At 40.3% G+C, this 2,254-nt stretch overlaps 1 protein-coding gene across 1 annotated transcript in view; it reads left to right on the plus strand.

Annotated features, from left to right (window-relative positions):
* Nucleotides 1-242: 242 nt before the first annotated feature.
* LOC107733399 (solute carrier family 12 member 9) overlaps nucleotides 243-2,254 on the plus strand; it is a 41,421-nt gene continuing 39,409 nt past the window's right edge. The window contains exon 1 of the mRNA XM_016545001.1: nucleotides 243-493. Within this exon, the coding sequence (XP_016400487.1) occupies nucleotides 271-493 (223 nt within the window). The 5' untranslated portion in view covers nucleotides 243-270. The remainder of the gene's footprint in view (nucleotides 494-2,254) is intronic.

Consider the following 2,254-nt stretch of genomic DNA (forward strand, 5'->3'; position numbering starts at 1 on the left):
GTGTGTGTTTAAAGAGAGAGAGAGAGAGCGAGAGCGAGAGAGGTGTATATTATTATGTAGTCTCTAATTTTCAGGTACGATGTGTCTAAATAATAAAGCTTTTATTTGTAATCTCCGCTGTGCTTTTATAGTTCAGTATGAATACAGTTGTGAATTTTACTCGAGGCCGCTGCTGATTGGCTGAGTGCTCTCTCTGTCACGTGACTGGAGGCGTGTAAACACGGGCAGTCATGTGACCGCAGCCGGAGAGGAAGCTTCAGTCACGGCGACATGTCTGAGCGGACGCCGCTGCTGCATTACCGGCTCTCCGCCAGCGTCAACGAGTCCGGAGACCACCGGGACACTCGGGCCGGGAGAGATGAGGACGAGCCCCGGAGCCCCGCGACCGTCCGACGGAGACCCGCCGCTAAACAGCCCAAACTCAACATATTCTTCGGCGTGGTGATTCCAACACTGCTGTCAATGTTCAGTGTGGTGGTGTTCCTGCGGATCGGTGCGTCAATCACTGACACTCACATCAACACGACAGCCAGTGTCTATCTATCTATCTATCCATCTATCTATCTATCTGTCTGTCTGTCTGTATTTAACTGTAAATTTAAGTTAAAACCGTAAAACCTAAAACGTTGCTACCGTAATTTTTACGGTAAAATTTTACCGATTTTTTTTTACAGTGTACGTTAATAAATAAAAATAACACATTCCAAGAACATTCAGAAATTCCGTTTTCATGACTCAATGGGAACGTCTACGAAACATTCTTGGCACGTGTTTTTGTCGGCTGGAATAAAAAGCGAAGGAAGTCAGTGGATAGGATGTGTTTGTGAGCCGCAGTAACGCTTCTCTCTGTCTCTACACACAGATTTCTACACTGACTCCAGAACGGAGCTGTGCGGGTCATAAAACGGCCAGTTTGACTGAGACGGTGCGCTTCTACAGAAAGCTTCTGCGCGGTCCTGTGGAGCTCCTGATGCAGGATCTCACATCTGTCTGTCTGTCTGTCTGTCGTTATATCTTTCGTTATATCTAGCGTTCTGTCTACCCATCTAACAAGGATTGTTCTCAGAACGTTCTGGCAAGGTTGTCTGAAAGTTACGAACAAACGTTCTTCTAGTAACGTTAGTAGAACGATTGTTTAAAGTTATCTAAACGTCTTTAATAATGTTATCGAAAATTAGTACGAACACGTTATTTATACGTCAACATAATGGTAATGTTCTCAGAACGTTCTGGCAAGGTTCTCTGAAAGTTACGAACAAACGTTCTTCTAGTAACATTTGTAGAACGATTGTTTAAAGTTATCTGAACGTCTTTAATAATGTTATCAAAACATTAGTACGAATACGTTATTTATACGTTAACATAATGGGAATGTTCTCAGAACGTTCTGGCAAGGTTCTCTGAAAGTTACAAACAAACGTTCTTCTAGTAACGTTAATAGAACGTTCATTCAGAGTTGTCTGGTTTTTAAAATAATGTTCTTAAAACGTTAGCATAAAAACATTAGTTATACGTTGTTCGTGGAATGCTTTAGTTGGATGTTCGTCTGACATTTTTAAAAATTGTTACTACTTGTTTTAGAACATTCAGAGATCATTCAGAAATAGTATATGTACATTTGACTGAACATGAGATAAATGCCACAAGGATGTGGTTTTGTGGTATTAAAATAAGTGTAAACCGGCTTTACTGGATGCTGACACATCATGAGCCCAGATTCTTTCATTTTCTGCATTATTATATAGTGTGATCAAACAGAAACGCAGACTGTTTCCTGTCATACACGACGTTTATCACTGATCTTTGTACAGTTTGATCCACACCGGCAGTTATTGGTTACTGTGGTCAAGAATCGTCCACTGAGACGGGAAGAGCGTCTGACTGACATTTAAAGTGATTCGTTACAGTTCGTATTGTGTGCCGTTTAGTAGCGAGATACATTATATCACATTCCCATGGAAAAAAATATTTAAATATTGGCACAGCAGCCAATGTCCCTCAGTGTCCCTCATTTGTAAGCCGCTTTGGATAAAAGTGTCTGCTAAATGAGTAAATGTAAATGTTTATTTAATCCTGATGTGAAATCAGCCAATCAGATTAGATCTTACTAGGACGAGAAAGTGTTTTCCAGTTTTGTGTGCGGTGTTATTTTAGTATAATTTTTATACTACTATTTTATTTTAAATTTCATTTTAGTTTCAATTTTAGTAATTCTATGTGCTTTTTTGTTGAAACAACATGGGGGGGGGGGGGG

The sequence above is a fragment of the Sinocyclocheilus rhinocerous genome, unplaced genomic scaffold (assembly GCF_001515625.1).
Source record: "Sinocyclocheilus rhinocerous isolate Xijiao unplaced genomic scaffold, SAMN03320098_v1.1 scaffold910, whole genome shotgun sequence".
In the NCBI taxonomy this organism is placed as follows: Eukaryota; Metazoa; Chordata; class Actinopteri; order Cypriniformes; family Cyprinidae; genus Sinocyclocheilus; species Sinocyclocheilus rhinocerous.